Raw genomic sequence first — 18,769 nt, 5'->3', positions numbered from 1 at the left:
CATAAATATAGACGGCAATGAAAGGAAAGTGCATCTTCTTATAGTGTGGATATACAGATGAGCCAACAGGGGCAAAAAGACAATAACTTCAGCTTACCATCCTGTAAGAATTTTAACATTTATTTCACATTTAAACCAAATTACTTTGACCAAAACACAACTTCCAATGGTGCAGTCAGTGTGGTGCACAGGGGTCCAGAAGGTACAAGGTGGGCAGTCTATATGATTCTCAAAGGGACTCCTTATTTAACACCCAACATTTATTTCTTAATTATTTTCTTTGTATTTGAGAGACTAGTAAAATTCAACTACATGTTAACGTCATGTCTATCTTATCTATCTGGTCTATCTTGTGAACCAAAACTTATTTTTATTCTTTGCAGCATAATTATTATTAATTGAATTTTAGCTTCAAATATCTACTCTGTCAGTTTGCGGTTCCATATGGTAGTGGTTAACACATTCACCTAACACACAAAAGTCCTTGATTCAAGACTGGGACAAGAGACAAAAATCTCTCAGGGAGAAAGGATTCCTGTCAGGAGGGGCATCTGAAATCTTTACCAAATCAAATATGCAGATTCTTCTGCTGTGGCAACCCTTACTGAATAATGTAGCAGCTGAAAGGAGTTTTACAGCATAATGTTCTACTCTGATCAGAATAGTGGCATGGTGCTTCCCATATGGAAAAGAAATAGTAAAAACTTATATGATTTACTCATGAAAGTGGCCACTTTCTCATTACTTTCATATATTGTTTTAGTAAGTATCCAAAACATACAAGTTTCATTATATAATTTTTCAAGGGATCTTATATCTGTTTTCATCCTTGTATGCTTTTCATACAAGTTTCACACAAGACAGATACAAACTTTATAAGATTTATATATATCTTTTCCATATGGGTTAGCACTGCCACCTACCAGGACGAAGGTTCTGGGTTTAAATCCGCCACCTTAGAGGGATCTTTCTTTTCCCATTATTAAGGGGAAAAAAAAACAAAACCAACATGGCACTGTGTGAAAAAGTGTTTGCCTCCCAAACCTGACTGGGCCACTCTTAGCAGAAACAACTGCAATCAAGCATTTTTTGTTAACTGTAAATGAGTCTTCTTCAGCACTATGGAGGAAATTTGGCACAATCATCTTTGCAGAATTGTTTTAATTCAACCACATTGGAGAGTTTTCAACGTTGAACTGGCTTTTTAAGATCATGCCATCAAGCACATCAATCAGATTCAGGTCAGGACTTTGACTCGGCCATTTCAAAGGCCTGACCTGAATTCGATTGAGATGCTGTGGCATGATCTTAACAAGCTGGTTCATTCATTTTGTTTTTCTTAAGCCATTCAGAGGTGCAACTGGTGTGTTTGGATCCAAAGTACCAAAGTACGCTTCAACTTGAGGTCACAAACAGATGGCCAGATATTCACCTTCAGGATGTGTTGGTATACAGCAGGTTGGTTCCATTTACCACAGCAAGACTTCCAGGTCCCCTGAGGCAGCAGAACAGCCCCAGACCTTCAAACTACCACCACCATATTTTACTGTTGGTATGATGTTCCTTTTCTAAAATGCTGTGTTAGTTTTATGCTGGATGTTACAGGACTCAAACCTTCTAAAAAGTTGTCTCATCGGTCCACAGAACATTTTCCCAGATGTCTTGGGGATCATTAAGATGTTGTTTGGCAAATGTGAGACGAGCCTTTGTGTTCTATTTGCTCAGCAGTGGTTTTTGTCTTAAAACTCTCCCATGGAAGCCATTTTTGCATACTTATTTTTGATGAACTCTGACTTTAACTGGGATATGTGAAGCCTGTGGTTCTTTAATCTTCTTCTGGGTTCTTTTTTGACCTCCTGGATGAGTCGCTGCACTGGAGTAATTTTGGTAGGCCAGTCACTCCTGGGAAGCATCACCACTGTTCCAAATTTTCTCCATTTGTGTATAATGGCTCTCACCTTGGTTTATTGGAGTCCTAAAGTCTTAGAAATTGCTTTGTAACCCTTTCCAGGCTGACAGATGTCAGTGACTTTATTTCTCAGGTGTTTCTTTAGATTGTAGCAAGTTGTGTTGCTTTTTGAGATCTTTTAGCTTGCTTCACTTTTGTCAGACAGGTTCTATTTATGGGATTTCTGGATTCAACAGGTCTGCCAGTAATCAGGCCCAAGTGTGTTTAGTGAAATTGAAACTGAAATAATCACACGTTAATTCAATGACGTGTAGTAATACAAATTTTGGCTGATACAATTTAAAAATAAATGGTTTGATACTCATGCTGAAGCCTTAAACGTTCTTTCTACAGTAAAAACACAAATTCCAACATGTTAATGCACAGACAGACGGTGCTCTTGTGCAATTAAAAAGTATAAAATTTAACAGCTTTTACTTTTCCGAGAGAATCTGTGTGCTCTATGTTTCGTTTGAGTTTACAGTGTTCAAGTTAAAAAGTGAAACGGTGACTCATTTGTTCCCCAGGTGAAGTGAAAATTTGTATTTTTTTTTTTTGCACTTGTGAATAATTCTTTGACTCAAAAATAAACTCCTGAATCATTTTAATTTTACATTGCACATTGCTTCAGATAAAAGTGACAAGATTTCAGAGGAGTTGACGTAAATAAAAATACAATAAAACAGTGTCTTTAAAGTTTACAACATTCGCACATATATCTAGATAAATGAAAAACTCAGAACAATATAAATTCATTTCCAAATAGCTCTCATGTATTCCATTGCTGCCATTACATACTTGACAGAAAATCATCATGATATGCCAGGAACTGGCTTTTGGCAGATATTTGAGCATTACAGCCAACTGAGCACTTAAAATGTTTATTTTAATGCTCAATCGGGCCACTTAAGCCCCGTATCCAGTATGGCTAGGTTGCCTACAATTAAATAGCCTGTGAAGAATCCATTTTGTCTCAGTGTGATTTGGACACATAGTTACAGCGGTTTTAAAGAACAGCTGGTGTTTACAGGTCATTCACATGGAAACGTGCTAAAATCTCTCTGGCCTGATACACTGGCATCAGCCTCCAATTCCTGTTAGTACTCCAGTCAGTTCCAGTGCACAAAAACAGAGCCTGACCAGAAACAAAGTGAGATGAGGTCAGAACAAGATAATATATTACCCCAAAAATATATATACCAAAAGGTGCTTTGTTGTTGTTGTTATTGTAGTTTTGTTTTTTCCCCCAGACATAAACACACAGGTGCATATGTCATGAGAGAAACTAGTACGAAGATTTACTGTCACTTCAAATGAAAATGTGTTAACATCTCACAGGACTAATAATGTAGCTGTTGGTCCGGTTCAAAATGGTGTGAATCATCCAGCATCCCTTACTGCCAAACTAAATGCAGGCAAACAAGCTGCAAATAATCAGTGGAACCATTCACTTGTTTTTCACATTTTTGTGCTTTTCCACTAAAAACAATTTGAGAACATATTTTTGAATGTACCAGAAAAAATTTTTAAAGTCTCGCCAGTCCTGCAGCAAATAAGTTACAGGATTCTGATATTTGAGCAAACTGCAGAAAAAAACCCCCCAACAAGAAATATGAAAAAAATATTGTTTTTCACATAGATTTGAACAGCGAAGCGGCAGCAGTATACACAAACATGGGCCTCGGGATAAGACAGAGGAATGCCCGGCTGTGTAACAGCCTTTTGAAATCCATTCTTTTTAAGTCTGTCACTCTGCCTGAACTGCTCAAAACACACTTGCACACACAAATGAAATGCCTTTATACACTAACACGCTCACTCACAGACTGGGTCGTAATTTGGCCCTAAGCTTTTAAATAGGCTTTACTCTACACAAAACACCAGATGCTGCAATCTCCCACATTCTTGCTTTGGCCCAAGCTACTGTCAGACATTAAACCACCAAACTTTTATTGGGTACAGCAGATGTTTCATTTACGTCCTCTTAGTTATGATTTTTGTTGGCACTAAAAGTTCTGACTACATCATTTTTTATGTTTGTTATTTTTGAAAAGCTAAACAAGTTTGTCTGTATCGCTTAAAGAAAGAAATACGCATTTAACACATAAAATTTTGAATCAACAATGGTGTGACTTTGTGTAAAATGTGGGGGGAAAAGCAAAAAATATAATTAATTCAGTGCTTTCTTAAGGTACTAACTAAAATAAGAAGGTAACATAAAGTGACAACAGTATTTTTTTTTATTTTTCATATTCATTTCGATACTAGCAATATGTTTAGCTCGTGTTAGGTCAGAAGCATGTTTACCACTGTGTTGCATCACCTCTTCTTCAACAACACAAACCCTTTGCAAACTGTGGAGACCAACTGCAGCAGTTTAGAAAGCGCAAAGTTTTCCTTTTTTGTTTAATACAGGAACTCAGCTGTACAGCAAACCTTTGGTTTTACTCTTCGTTTCATAAAACATTACATAGGGTGGCACATCTGGACTGCAGGTAGACCAGTTTGGCAACAGGACAACTTTTTGCATGGAGCCATGCTATTTTTAAGTTATTTCAGCACTGTCTTCCTGAAATGAGAAGGCATTCCTTGAAAAAGGATCCCTAGATGGTAGCCTGTGTTCCTCCAAAACATTAATATTTTGTTTCTTATTAGTGTTTCATTTGCATATATGCCATATGCACTACTGCACAGGTGCACTGGTGAAAATCCAGAGTCTCTTTTCTTTTGGCAGCACAATGCTGTGTCCATAATTTTTAAAAAAAAATCTTAATAATATTATAATAATTATTATATTAATGATGTAATAGTTGTACACTTCAAATTGAGTCCAGCTTATATGAGCAAAGTCACAGTGAAGGAAAGATGTGTTTCTCAGATTGATGATATGTTTTTTGTTACTTGATTTTTTGTCTGTATGGTGGAGTTTTGCTGTGCATTTTCACTGACTGAATGATTTGAAGTGTTTCTGAGCCCATGAAGTAAATTAGACTAGAGATCATGGCTTTAAGAAGATCACAGCCATTCAATAATGGTTTCCAGCTGTGTCCCTTCCACACTGAGATTTCCATACAGATTCTCAGTGTTTCAATATCATTTTGTTCTGTAGATGATAAAATCTTTAAAATGTGTGCAAATTTATATTGTGAAAATAGATTCTTATCTGCTAAACTATTAGCCCATACAGTCTCTGACATCTTTTGATGGATATGATAAAGCCTACGCTCCTTTTTTGACACCCAATCATGTTACGACTCCATTGCCTTCACATTTTGCAACTTTCTCTGCGTACTTGTATTACTTCACATGCATTTCTGTCTTTTTGCATGACCTAATAGTTCAGTATTGTAGAGTAAGTACGTATTGCATTTAACTATCTTACAATAATTTTAAAATGTTGGGATTGCAAGACAAGCATATCCACTCATGGTAAAATAGTCCTAAGACATCTCTTAGTCTAAATGTATTTTATTAGTTATGCCAACTGCAATTCAAAGTTTTATACACCAGCGATGCATGGCCAGAAAGCTCTTAGTTTGGCATGAAAAACTGGAGTTGCAATACTCCAATGATACAGTAAAAAAAGGGATTTGATTTTTTCATCTTTAAAAAGTAAATTAAACCTCAAAACTAATCAAAACCCCCCAAAAAATGTTTATTTTTGCAAAGTTAGAAATTATTCTCAAGCCACTCTCCAGAATCACTGCGGAGGGCTTTTAGTGTATTGCCAAGTCTGATGCATCTTCACGCACGGTTATGATTCAAGAATTCATCTAAAAATAATGAAGAACATACACAGACATCAACTGTCTGCTTCACACACGGAGTGAAGCACATAGACCCTCAGCTCCCACTCTCTCATTATTTAGTCTTTCTGTCCAGAGAGTCTCAACAATAACAAGAGAGGAAATGAGAGTGGTGATGTCACAGACGATAACAACACACACAAACACACAAGCCCACTGTCATTTTCTGAGTGAAATGACTGCGGTCGCAGAGGAAATTCAGTGCACTGGAGAGTAAATAGCTTTCTGTTGGTTTGATCGAGCGTCACACATACAATGAAGCACATTCACACATATGCATTAACAAAAAATTAACCACGTTTTATTTGTAGTCAACGTCTGCAGCATAGATGGAATGTACTATTGCTGTAATTAATACAAAAGCCATTATTTAAATATGAGAAAAAAGAACTTTCAGATATTCAACTGACCTGAAAGTCTCAGGTTCATGAGAATGCAAATTTTCAATTCTGAAAATACTTAAAACATTAGTAATCATTGAGATTGACTGACACTCATATCACTTACTTTACTCTCTAAAATCATGACTTCAAAATCAACAAGAGCACTCAGAGAGTGCAACTCCCCCCGAAGTGCACGGGCTATATTAAAACTTTGATGTTTTATGATGTTTTTTTCACAACAAGCTCACATCAGTCTGTTTGTACTACAGTACAATGAAGTCAGCCTGTTATGACATCACTGTGGTGCTGTAGGGCATTGTTCCATGCCCTTTCATATAATATATTATTCAATATGCTTTCTTTAAATTTTTTTCCAGGGTAAACTTTGACCTTTAGCGCTAACAATTAAGTTCAAGGTCAAATACTAGTTAACATATGTACTCATGTGCCCCAAAGGCATTGTTGTGAAATTTGACGACAATCCATAAAAAACAGTTGGTAATATAACGTTTTTACTGATCTTCACATTTGTTGTGACCTTGACCTTGACTTTGAGCCTGACTTTCAACAAAATTAAATCAGGTCGAGATGTTACTGGTATCTACAGTCATGCAAAATTAAAAAATACTGGCATGGGCTGATACACTTTTTCAATCCCAGGGTACCAAACAGAATACTCCCATTAAGTCAAATGCTGTAGTGTTGCAGAGGAACACTCAAGGTGTCCATTGGCATATCAATTTGACACCACAGGCACAGTCATATCTGATGCCAAGTGGTTAGAAACCTCTTGTACAGAATAACAAAATCCCCTTTGGGATCTTCAGTGGGTGAAGACAGATTGGTTAGAACGAGAAAAGAAAGCCTTTTAGAACTACCATGGTGGATCATTTTCACCCCATCCTACAATAATAGCACCAATAGCAAATAGGTAATTTATCAAGACATTAAGATGTTAATTTGACATATTTGAAATAATAAGAATTTAACATTAACCCTTTGGAGTCAATGGACGAGCTGGCACATCCAAATCACATTACCGGTGTAAGATGACCTGCAGTCTCACTCATTGGTAATCTAAGGAAATTTAAAGAAGTCCAGCACTTTTCTATCCAAGCTCCTTACATAAGCTTTTTAGATATTTTATGATGTGATAATGATACTATTAAACTGCAAAATAATACATATAAAAGCATATGTATATATATATATATATATATATATATATATATATATATATATATATATATATATATATATATATGTATGTACACACAGTGGTTTGAAAAAGTTCCTTCCTGATATCCTATGTTTTGTATGTTTGTCAGGTTTCAATATTTCTGATAATCAAATCAATTTAAATATTAGACACAAGTAAAAACAAAATGCAGTTTCTACATGAAGGTGTTTATTATTAAGGGGGGAAAACCCAAACCTACATGAAAAGTAATTGCCCCCTAAACCTAATAACTGGTTGGGCCACTCTTAGCAGCAACACCTGCAACACCTTTTGCAGAACTCTTTTAATTCAGCTACACATTAGAGTTTTCGGGGATAATCTCGATGGATAATGCCGATGGATAATGCTGTGGCATGATCTTAAAAAGATCATGCCACAGCATCTCAATCGGATTCAGGTCAGGACTTTGACTAGGCCACTCCAAAGTTTTTATTTAGTTTTTCTTAAGCCATTCAGAGGTGCACTTGATGTGTTTTGGATCACTGGTGTGCTGCAGAACCCAATTGCTCTTCAGCTTGAGGTCACAAACACATAGCCGGACATTCTCCTTCAGGAGGTTTTGGTAGACAGCAGAAGTCATGGTTCCATTTACCACAGGAAGTCATCCAGGTCCGCAAAACAGCCCTAGACCATCACACTAACACAACCATATTTTACTGTTGGTATGATGTTCCTTTTCTGAAATGCTGTTACTTTTGCACCAGATGCAACAGGACTCAAAACTTCCAAAAAGTTCAGCTTTTATCTCGTCATCCCAAAGGTCTAGTATTTTCCCAGATGTCTTGTGGATCATCGAGACGTTTTTTGGCAAATTTGGGATTAGCCTTTGTGTTCTTGATGGTCAGCAGTGATTTTTGTCTTAAAACTCTCCCATGGAAGTCATTTTTGCATAGTCTCTTTCTTATTGTTAAATCATGAACTCTGACCTTAACTGAGACATTTGAAGCCTGTGGTTCTTTTATCTTCTTCTGGTTCTTTTTTGACCTCATTGATAAGTCATTGCTGCAGTCTTGGAGTAATTTTGGTCAGCCAGCCACTCCCGAGAAGCTTTAATACTGTTCCAAGTTTTTGTGTATAATGGCTCTCATTTGGTCCACTGGAACCCCAAAACCCTGATCACCTTGTAACCCTTTGTTAACTCTTTCCAGACTGATAGATGTCAACGACTTTATTTTTCAGCCGTTTCTTTAGATCGCAGCATGATGTGTTGATTTGAGATCTTTTAGCCTGCTTCAATTTTGTCAGACAGGTTCTATTTATATGACTTCTTGATTCAACAGGTCTGCCAGTAATCAGGCCTGAGTGTGTTTAGTGAAACTGAACTCAGCTCTCAGTTAATTTATGATTAAACAAGAAGGGCAATTACTTTGTCACACAGGACCAGGGAGGTTTGGATAACTTTTCTCCCTTAATGAATGAAATCATGATTTACAAACTGCATCTTGTATTTACCCGCTGTATCTTTGTCTAATATGAAAATTTGTTTGATGATCTGAAACATGTAAGTGTGACAAATATGCAAAACACTAGGAAATTAGGAAGGGGTAAACACTTTTCAGCACGATATTTTGGATCCAGCTATTTTTTTTAGTTTGATACTGGTGCTGCTGCAGGGTAGGATTAGGGTTAGCACATATGATGTCTTACACCTCAGTAAGTTAAGTTTGATTTATATCAATGATTTCAAACTCATTTTGCATGATGGGCCACATGGAGCCCACTTTTATCCCAAGTGGCCCGGACCAGTGAAACTCCCCTCTCTGTCAACATAAAAAACTTTAACTACAGATTTAACCCCTAGGATGTCTGAACATAAGAAAAAAAAGGGCAATTTGAACAGTATTTCTTGATTTTTCTACATTATAAAAAGATGCTGCTGTAGTAATTCAAAGAAAAGTGTCAGCATGATTTAAATTGTAACTAATAAATGTGTAAAATTACAGAACAAGAAAAAGAGAAAGTTTCAGTTAATTCAAAGAAAATATCCTATTGTTTTTTTTACTGCAGACCCACTGCAAAAAAAACCTGGACTTTTACTGCCATCTAATTGTTTATCTATTACTTAATTGCTTTGTTTATTTATGCCCTCCATGTTATTTTCCAAAACTGTCCATTCTGCCGATCTGAGGTCTTTGCCAAGGCAATTCTAGCCCCTAGGTCTCATATTTAACACCCCTGGTTATAAAGGTAAAATATATATTAGAAATGATTAATAAAGGATTGTTGCTCTCTGATGCATCAATTGGAGTATGAATGTGTGTGAATGTTAGATAGAAAGTATAAAAAAGTGCTTGTATGAATGGGTGAATTAGGCATGTTGTATAAAGCGCTTTAAGTGTTCGAGGAGAGTAGAAACATGCTATATAATTAATTACGTCATAAATAAGCCAATTTTAGTAAAAGTAGTGAAATATGAGATAATGGGGTTTTATTTTAAGAGGCTTTTCTCAGTGATTTCTAGTCCTAATGTTAAAATTATTAACTCTGGATACTGTAAATACAGAGAAATATGTAAACATGTTAAATGTGGTGATTACATGAAGATTATTTAATTGTGAGGAATACCCTGAAATTCTGGAATTCTTATTCAGCTGTCAGATCCTTATAATCTTTCGTTGTACATATCTATTATCTTCTTAGACATGAATAAGAATCAAAATGACTGTGGTGTTGGGTGTGTGTGGGTGTCACCTGCTCCACACACTAATATTAAGGTCAGAAGTGACAGGGTAAGTGAGTGAGGGAGTGAGTATGAGTAACCAGGCAGATGCATTCACTGGCCGTACTACTCCAGAGACAGGTGTGTGTGTGTGTGTGTGTGTGTGTGTGTATTTGTGAGACCACTGAAGCCTTAATATTTATTCAGTAGACGCACCACAGTGGTGAAAGGTGTGATTGATGGGCCTAAAGTCATTATTATTTCAAGATGGCTGTTACTCTACTTCCTGTGCAGGGCTGTAATTACGTTCTACTTGTGTTGGGTGCAGGAAAAAAAGAGCAAGCAAGAAAAGGAAAAAGCACTCTTCACATTTGCCTCACTTTGTTGCAGTTGTCTTTGTGGTTCTAAATTCAGTATGAATAGTAGGACTCTGACCAGAAATACTGCAATATTCATATGTGACATTAGTATTCAACTCTTACTTTTGTTTGTTTCACTACTTTTTTGTTGTCATTTCGCTTAACAAACTACACTTTAAACTGTGAGGGTCATTCCATTACATCTACTTTCATCCATCATTGTCTTTAAGGTGTGGGATTATGTTAGAATAGAAATCTTAAAATTTGAAAAAAGGCAACTAGGAGGGTTTTATTCTGCTTGTTGTGGATACAGCTAGTTGCTGTAATTTCAGTTCTTTGATGATTTCCCATTCATTATGTTTTGTCAGTCAAACGGGTCCAGTTTACCTGTGAAGTAAAAGTGAAGTCTACTACCACCACCTGCAATTTCTATTACTGTTATGACAATTATCCTCTATGAATAGAGCACAGCACTGCTAGTTAGCAGTTTGATTTTAATGAGCCACAAGACAGCAGTCACCACCAGACTATTAACTGATTTGAATAACTCAAGTCCATTTTATTAACTCTGGATATATTTGGCTGAAACAAACATCATTTGCAAGATGTTGCCATATAAAAATGACTTTATTTTTATTATAACAAAAACTTTAAATTCCATTTGAAAAACGTGTGATCCAATTATTTTTGGAGCAATATACTGCCATTAAATTAACAGATTTTTTTTTTCAGTCATCATCATTTTCATAATTTCTCTGTTCCATGTCTGTCGTTTCACTTTATCTTGTTAATTTAATTATTTATTTTTATTCCACAGTTCTGCTGCTCCATTTTACACTTTTGTAGCCTTTTGTAGATCAGGTGGAGCAGTGCAGCATGAGGTTAAAGAACTAGTTAGAAATAAGTCATGTAATAACTTTTTTGGTAGATTTTCTTTGTGTTTAGGCTCTGACAAGCTGACCTGCACCGCTACAGAGGTTTACTTCTCTTTATGGATTTAGTTACCTGGATTTAAATTTCAGCAGATGTTAAATGAGGTATTATGGTTGAGCCCAATCCTTAGACAGCAGATAATGCAGAATCTAATCAATATCATCAACTTACATACAAAAGGCCTTAATATAACCTAACATTGACCATGAACGCCACAGTCTGTCCACACCAGTCAAACTTAGCACATTACTATAAACTTCACCTCAGAACTGCGAACTAACTTTTAATCCACTCAACTGCAGCAAAATGCCTAGTAAAGTATTTATATGCAACTTTTAAATAACTCAAATATTTCTACTTCAACTTAGGACAGAATCAACTTTACATCTGTACCATGAACGCATCACATGGATTAGAAAGAGAAAAGGATGCATTGGATGTTTAAAATGAATTTAAAGACATATTTCCGGAGACAAATAGTGATCAGAAAATCAGAAATTGTTAACCCGAGTTAGTTTTCAGCTTTTCTTTAACTTAATTATTTATTTCATTTTTTTCATGAATATTGGTGTTTTTATTAGACATCTAAAATTAATCTCTTTTTTTTTACTTTTAGACCAATTTTTGACTGACTTCTCTTAATGAAGCCATGGATTCTCATAAACTAAATCTTCCATTCTCATTACTTTTATTCTCATAACGTCTATATAATTACAATCTGGCAGTCTTATCTATTTAATCACACTTCTAAACTAAACTAAATGTCCCAAATCAGCCCATGCCAGTACACAGCCACTCAATCACAGAGATTCCTGCCAAGCTTTCCAAGTCAAAAATGGAAGCCAATATTTAAAGAGTGCACACAAGATTATGAAGTGATTAATAGCAAAGTTGGTTTAACTAATTCCAGCTCTGCTGAAACAGTTCTGTGTAGCTTAAAACCCTGATGACACATCAATGACACATTTTGTACGCCGCACCTTTAAATGACTAACTGCAGTAATCACTTTAATTGCACAGAAAATAAAATCCAAGCTAAGCTGACCATGACAGCATGCAGCACAGGGTGTTAATGTAGCTCTGTAGAAGTAATGTAGAAGACAATGTTTGTACGTGCAACATCCTGACAGAAAAGGAACACAGTGGCAGAAAAGGGATGAGCTTGATGGATCAAGCACCTGGCAGCTGAATGCATCTGCGCTCGGTGTGAATCCAATCATATGTGCACAAACAGAAAGCAAATGAAAAGAATTTGACTCATTAAAATAGGCATTTGTGTGAGTACGACTGATTCTAATGGAAAGATGAGATTGTATGAGATTCATAAATCAATTTAGGAAAAGCTAAATATTACTTCTAAAAGTAAAATGAGCGAAAATAAAAAAAAGGGTATACATGTCTAGTGAGACATATTCCTTTTAGTAAGAGTTTTTAAATACCTGTATGTCTGAATGTATAATACACATATACAACACAGCAATTAAATAATGATTCTAAAGCTGTTAAATGAACCTTAACAAATGAAATAGGTTTGCCACTTCAGGGAGAGTGGTGGCTGTAGTCAGGTTTGATTCATCGCAGTTACAATGAATTTCAATAATGACAAATCAACATTATAAACTCAAGGCAACCACAGCTGTCATTGTGTAAAAAAAGGGACATTGCGAACAGGGATTGATGTTTAATTACTGACAAGACACATTTCTGATGCGGCATCAAGTGAAGGTGTGCCTTCAGAGAATGAACATGCTGCAATAGCACACATGCATGAGCATTTGTGTACTTAGATTTTGTGCTAGGACTTCATTGAATACCCCTTAAATACCCCTTGATAAAGAGGATTTTGCCCTTTATTCATTTTTTTTTTAAAAAGCTGTTTGATATCACATCACAAACCTGTCACAAAGCTGAATTATTGGGTCACAGCTATGCATTTATTGCTGCATTGGGCTAAGTATGAAAGGTTGGGCAGTAATTAGTAAATTATTAATTTTATAAGGATTTCAATTTTACATACAGTAATTGCAATTACAAGCATGTGGTTATTTACCTTAAAGAATGAAAATGAAATGAATGAAACCTCACAGAGAATGGAGGAATAATTCACAGTTAAAATATATTTTAAGCTTATGGCAGCCCTTGTGCAGCCCCTTAGTTAATGCTGCATCTGAAACCAGCCATCTTTAAGCATCCCACCCTGCCTCCACTTCTCCAACATATAAAGCTAGACAGTATTTAAAAACAAAAAACAAACACAGATATAGAAATTCTTAAATTTCTTACATTTCTATATCTGTACCTCCTGGTTTTATACAAGTCTCTGGTACAGTCCCAAGCTCAGGCTTCCTGGTGGCTTTTTGTACTCAGTCACTCAATTAACGACTAATTGAGTGATTGGGTTGAAATGTCAGATCAGAAAGGATCCAGGAAATGTTCATTTGATGAAAACTTGTGATTGACAAGTCTTTAGCCAATGAGTATGCATTTTCACACTCACATCCACTCCTCGCTTGTCACATCTGATTTCAAAACATAAAGTGATGGTGAAAGCACTCAAGGCTTTGTAACATGATTCGGATTTGCCAACCAGTAGGTGACTTCGAGGTGAGCCCAACCATCTTTTATTACGTCTGTATCTGCAAACAGAAATCAGGGCTTGGGATTCCTACCTCCTAGTCTCTGGTACCCCAGGTGCTGACAATCAGGTATAAAATGAGGAAAAGTTGTACATTTCTCCTATATAATATGTGCTTGTGTGTGTTCTTTGGTGTCTGGCTGACATTACTTATTTCTATATTGGCGAATTATGCACGTGTGTCATCACTAAAGAAATCTGCCGAATGATGAAACTGCTGCCCGTTTGTTATTCTAAGACTTTGTACCTTAGAAAATTAATGCTTAAATTTGATGATGCAAGCTGATAAAGACAAGTAACCCAATACAAATAAATAAATAAAACAGAAAAGAGGCATGCAGTGAAAGTACGTGAACAGCATTTCACTCATAATGAATGTGTGTTTTCTACCTGTTTCAAGTCCAGTGTGATTGTCACATAGTGGTACTCCATTCCATTCTTTATCGACGGACTCTGCCACCAACGATTGGTTCCATCTATGGCATATTCTATGGGATGATGTTCTGTAAGCACACACACAAACAGTTTATTTTAAATATCTCAGGTATTTTCATCTTGCATTCTACATTGTTCTAAAGTGAAAATGTAGTACTCTACAATTTTTCTCCACTCTGGCATTTGAGACGTTCAAGGCCAGATATCAAAAGCACATTTGTCCACCTCGTAAAAATAGTAATAATAGATTTCCTTCCCATTTAGTATTATTTGATTTCACCTCTGAATAAGAAAAAATGTCAGTGCATTTGCACAGTCTTCTCCTGGGCACTATTACAAGTCTATAGAAGTGTTTTAATAGAGAAGGAAGATAAAATGCATCACTACTATAATTTATTATAAAGCAAAAGGTCACAATCAAGCATTTTATTTATGCGTTATATGCAATTGTTTGGGTGCTTATACGCGTGTTAATGAAGGTTTTTAAGAGCAGATATGTTTTTTCAGCTTGACTGGCATCTGTCAGTCATCTGGCTACGTACCTGTGACATTTCCGTTAAAAGTAATGGAAATTATCTATAACAAAATTATTGTACTCATCTTGCTCTTTCCTACCCTGCTGTGTGGCATTAGAAGAACACAGTAAAGAAAATTCCTTTACAGAAAGCAAATAAAGAATGGACAAAACACTAAAACCACGATATAGAAAATGAATATTCACCGAGGGTAAATGCTTTCTTACAAAGTTACCTGTAGATGAAGACATATATACTTTTTTTTTAACTGAAGCTACGCCCTAGAAAAAAATATATATTCCCAGAGCAGCTGGTGGATGCTAGAGCTTTCTGTTGAAATCAGTCACAAAGAGAGCCTTCCGCCAAAAAGCTCCTTGTGATTTCTGTGGTTACTAGTAGGTTGGTGTAATCACCCGTAGTTTGCATGAAAGATGCCGACTTGTCTGTAAATCCTTGCCAAGTGTTCACCTTCAAACTAAAGTTGTTACAAGTCTCTAAAATCAATATGTTGAGTTGCACTTTTCAGTTTTACTACTACTTGGCAAGCAGTTGGTGAGTGTTTGCAGACAATATATTGTTTTCTACACAAAATACAAGGACCAAAGCAACAGCAAAGAGGTTGTTTTAAATTTCACCCACCAACTGTCAACTGCTCTTTTAGTGCTTTTATAAGCACTGGGCCATTTCTAAATGTTGGGCAACCTGATGGTGTAAAGACCCCCTTAATTCACTTTACACAGCCAAAAAGTGATCTACATACCCTACCAAAATACAGCTAATTGTTATTTGAACATACTGAACACATTGTTAATGAACATATTAAGGACTGTCGTGGCAGATAGCCGCTGAGCCTGATTCTCTTTGTAGTATTGTAGCATCTCTACCTTACAATATAAAGTGCACTGAGGAAACTGCTGTTGTGATTTGATGGTATATAAATAAAATGTAATTAAAGATATCTGCTCAAAAGGACAAAAAGAGCCACAAGTTAAAAAAAAACAAAAAACAAAACAAAGCTCTAAAACCTCATGTTGAGAGCACGCTAAAGACTAAGCATTAGGCTACTATGGATACACGTTAACCTTATTATTTAAACCATTGCCCATCACTATATGAATATGCGCCAATGTAAGAGTATACAATAAGAAAATAAAGAAAAGGATGGGCTCCATTTAATGAATAACACCAACAATGAACTGGCTGACTGATGGCTGACTAATTGGTTTGTTGACTAATCACTGGATACTAGTTAATGATGGAGTGCTTCACTGACAAACTGATTGGGTATTTGACTGGCTGAGCGGTTAATTGAATTATTGATCCATTTTATTATGACAGTCTGGTAGATTATTTGAATAATGATTGCAGGCTAATTTTGTATTGTCATCTTGTCATGTTGCAATTGATTCCTCGTTTTGTTCTATAATTATCGTTTTAGACAAAATGATTGGTTAACATCTGGCCAATCGTAGTCTAATTAACTAATATAGAATGATTAATTGTTGTAATCACCAAGACTATAAGTCTCATGTGGATGTGACTCTTCCTTACCCGTGGGATTTGCACTCCTTTGGTTGCAGATTCGACACTGTGCATTTCTAACAGGCTGTCCTGGAACGTGCTCCACAAGCTTGCAGAACATTTCTGGACCAGTTGAACCACAGGTAGCATTGGTTGTTATATTAGCCATAGTCGCTAGATTCAACACAGCTGGAAACAGACCTGGGGAAGAAAAAAAGAAAGAAAGAAAACAGACATGGGTAATTGGATAATTGCATACAGATGCAACTTTTGAAAGTTAAAGAGCTTTATGCATTAGTACTGATGCCTGCATATACCTTCTACTTTTTTTTGTCTTAGTACAAATAAAAAATGTGAAATAAAAAGCAAACCTACATCAACTATCCAATAAAAAAATTACAATATTTCAAAAGTTAGTTCACTCGTTTTCAACATATCCAAAAAAGAAAAGAAAAGAACACAGTACATGATAACTCCGAAGCAAGTTCTATGTTATTGTGCATTCAGATCTTCGTTAATCACACATCAAAGTCCGTTCAGAGCACTTCAAATGAGGCCAGGCTGGATTTCTTAGTCAAAGCATAAAATAAAAGGTGGGCAGTTGCCAAATGCTACCGTGGGGGGTTGTTAGGAACAGCACATCCTGATTTGCATTTAGGTTTTGTATTTCAAATCAAAATGATGCCTGTATTTCTGTTGTACTGAGGTTATGAGTAATTAGCCTGGAACATGAGGGGGAGGGCAAGGGTTTCGCATCATCCGAGCTATTTAATTTGGGTGTATTTTCAGTGCAGTCAAAAGCAGTTAACATCATTTAACATTAACAGATAGAAATGGCTGTAATCACTTTATCTTTTGATAAAAGAAGCATGGACAGAATATTTTCGGGCACGCTTTCCACTGTGCAGACTTTGAGCAATTTTGTACTTTTGTATCAAAAAACTGTTCATTTGCATTATGTTGTTCAAGCAACTTTCATTTTCTGACCATGGACATTTTTCACAGCTGGAGCCACAGAATGTAAACTAGGAGAGGACATACATTATGGAAAATCCTCCAAATTTTTTTCCAGGATATTCTTGGAATCCATTAATAAAGTTATACTGTGCTAACAGGACTTTGTCTTCAACCTTATTGTTATGATAATCTTGTGAGACCAGGTTCATTCAAGCAGGAAGGACATTCAGGAAACTTGGATGTTTTATGCAGAAAGAAAATGCAACAAGCCAGATATCAAGGATAAAAGTGAAGACCAAATGTATGATATACCACTCGCTGCCACAATTTATTCCCCAATAGGGCATATTTATGCACATTCCGCACATTTCTCCATCTATCCATGTAAGGCTGACACCACTCTGTTCATCCCTAAGACCTATTATCATTCAGGTAGTTTTCAAAAAATCTACATATTTAATCAATAAATGTTTAAATGACGTAAAACATCGTATGAATGGATTGATGGAAATCCATCCTGATGCATTTAAGTTCCCTAGTGGATACGATGAGACAAGACCATATATGTCATGGAGCCAGGAAGCCAGAGTACTGTCAACCTTCAGTGACAGTTCACTTCGGGAATCTCCAACAAAGAACAATACTGTGCACCAAAACTGTTGGAAATGGCAAATGTATTTTACCAAAAACATACCGTTGAATACTAGTCGCTAGTTTTGTGCAACCTAAAAATAAATGTTTCAACTGAGAATGGCTGCAGCAATCACCAGTTACACTGCATAAGTTTAAATGAGCAACAGTGGATGGACAAGTACTGAAAAAGCAGGGCTTAAAGCTTTAAAAAGCTTATTTCAAAATACAACATCACTACCACTTTCCCAAGCTGTCAATCTCAGTACTGACATCATGACTCTAGTCCAATCATCTTCTTGCCCACCGTCAGTGCAACTAACCTCCTCCCCATCAGAGCTTCATCCAAGCCTCAGTCTTCATCTTCACCACCATCAGCGTCTAGACTCCGGGGGCTCCTGTCTTAAATCCTATCACCACTGGAAGTCTGCTCTGCCATGATGTCTAATTACCAAATACATTAATTTCTCAATCTCAATAAATCATCTTCAAGTCTTCCAAGTGATCTCTCCCTATTGACATAAAATTACTGGAATTTTCCTTGAGATATAATGACTTGCTTTTGAGGGATACCAATACAGCAGAGACCTCCTACAGAAACAACTATGACACGGATAAGTCAGATAAAGCTTGAACAGAGGACCTGGGATTGGAGTGAGTTGCGAAGTGGCTTGCAGAGGCACAGCAACTGTGGGGAGTTTAAATAACACACCCTATATTAGACTTGACAGTTGGATGCAAAAAAGGA

The 18,769-nt window shown here is 36.3% G+C and overlaps 1 protein-coding gene across 3 annotated transcripts in view; it reads right to left on the bottom strand.

Annotated features, from left to right (window-relative positions):
- Positions 1-18,769, bottom strand: part of lama2 (laminin, alpha 2) — a 215,613-nt gene that overhangs the window by 147,417 nt on the left and 49,427 nt on the right. For all 3 annotated transcript variants that reach the window (XM_063495049.1, XM_063495053.1, XM_063495052.1), the window contains exons 2-3: positions 16,465-16,635; positions 14,354-14,466 (exon numbers count right to left, since the gene is read on the bottom strand). In XM_063495049.1, coding sequence (XP_063351119.1) covers positions 14,354-14,466; positions 16,465-16,635 — 284 coding nt within the window. The remainder of the gene's footprint in view (positions 1-14,353; positions 14,467-16,464; positions 16,636-18,769) is intronic.

This window comes from Pelmatolapia mariae, linkage group LG15 (assembly GCF_036321145.2).
Source record: "Pelmatolapia mariae isolate MD_Pm_ZW linkage group LG15, Pm_UMD_F_2, whole genome shotgun sequence".
Classification (NCBI taxonomy): domain Eukaryota; kingdom Metazoa; phylum Chordata; class Actinopteri; order Cichliformes; family Cichlidae; genus Pelmatolapia; species Pelmatolapia mariae.
Note: the sequence above shows the minus strand (reverse complement) of the source record. Positions and strands in the feature narration are given on the sequence as shown.